Source organism: Buceros rhinoceros, unplaced genomic scaffold (genome assembly GCF_000710305.1).
Source record: "Buceros rhinoceros silvestris isolate BGI_N320 unplaced genomic scaffold, ASM71030v1 scaffold26442, whole genome shotgun sequence".
NCBI lineage: Eukaryota > Metazoa > Chordata > Aves > Bucerotiformes > Bucerotidae > Buceros > Buceros rhinoceros.
Window position 1 is genome coordinate 1781 of NW_010399858.1, and position 1273 is coordinate 3053.

The following is a 1273-nucleotide window of genomic DNA, read 5'->3' on the forward strand; positions in this document are numbered from 1 at the left end:
GGACTCGGGGCCAGCTCTGCCATGGCTGGTTTAGCCAGCCCGGCATGGGCTGCAGCCACGGAGGCACCCGGGAGCTCACAGACACCCAGCCTTGCCGCAGGGACGGTGCCAGGAGGAGTCACCGGGCCGGGCTGGAAGTAAACACCAAGCAGAGCCAGGTGGCGGCTCCTGAGGAGCTCAGCGAAGGCCACGTTGGGGTCTCTGCCCCTCGCCCACCTTGCTGAAGCTCGCTGAAGCTGATGGAGCCCGACTGGTCCCGGTCGTACTGCTGGAAGAGGTTCCTCCACTGCTGGATGAATCGCAGCAGGGCTGAGAAGCCGTACACGTCTATGCGTCCTGACCTGGTCTTATCGAACATGTCTGGGGAGCAAAGAACAAAGAGCAGGAGCAGGGCAGTGAGAAGAGAAGAAAGGACACGCTGCAGAACCTCCCGGAGAGCTCAGGACATGCGCTGCAGCTTCCTGGCACCCCACTCCGGCCCTGAGAGCCCTCCCTCAGCAGGACTGCGATCAGCTGGGACCATTAGATCCCCACGAGGCTGGTAGGAAACGGGACCCGCACCCAGCGCTGGCTGCAGAACCTCCCGGAGAGCTCAGGACATGCGCTGCAGCTTCCTGGCACCCCACTCCGGCCCTGAGAGCCCTCCCTCAGCAGGACTGCGATCAGCTGGGACCATTCGATCCCCACGAGGCTGGTAGGAAACGGGACCAGAACCCAGCGCTGGGGCAAGGAGGAGAAGGGGGTGACCCTGGCTGGCTCCTGGAGCTCTCCTTCCCTTTCCTCCCTGGCTCTCTGGGAGTGGGGGCTTGCTCGGCCTTGTGCAGAGCTGGGTTCCCTTTCCCAAGGAGCATTTTGGGCCCCTGACTCGTGTTCTCCACCAAAAGGGCGCTTGGAGCTGCTGTTGCCCAGCTCTCACTCCACAGAGCTGCTCAGGTGAGTGATGCTCAGGCAACAGGGGACCAAGGGCTGAGCTGGACTTTGCCCTGAGAGAGGCTCCTCTTGACCAGACGAGAAGCAGCAGCTCGGGGAGGGCAAGATCAGACTCACTGATCATCAGCAGGCAGGTCTCGTCGTTGAACGTCGACCAGTTGGAGTTGACCAGCGCCTGCTTCAGCTCCTTCACGGAGATGTACCCGCTGTGGTCGGCATCGACGGCCTGGAACCAGGAGAAGGCCTCCGGGTCCACGCCCGGGGGGGCACCACCTGCGTGGGGAGAGGCCATCATCAGCGCTCAGCTGCCCTCCGCGAGGCTGGTGGCTGCTGGGGACGGCTC

The 1273-nt window shown here is 63.7% G+C and overlaps 1 protein-coding gene across 1 annotated transcript in view; it reads right to left on the bottom strand.

The window, feature by feature from the left end:
- The window catches only part of PEF1 (penta-EF-hand domain containing 1), a gene marked incomplete at its 5' end in the record, with an annotated part of 1892 nt that extends 689 nt beyond the window's left edge, over positions 1-1203 (bottom strand). The window contains 2 exons of the mRNA XM_010131657.1: positions 217-360; positions 1048-1203. Coding sequence (XP_010129959.1) covers positions 217-360; positions 1048-1203 — 300 coding nt within the window. The remainder of the gene's footprint in view (positions 1-216; positions 361-1047) is intronic.
- Positions 1204-1273: the final 70 nt, after the last annotated feature.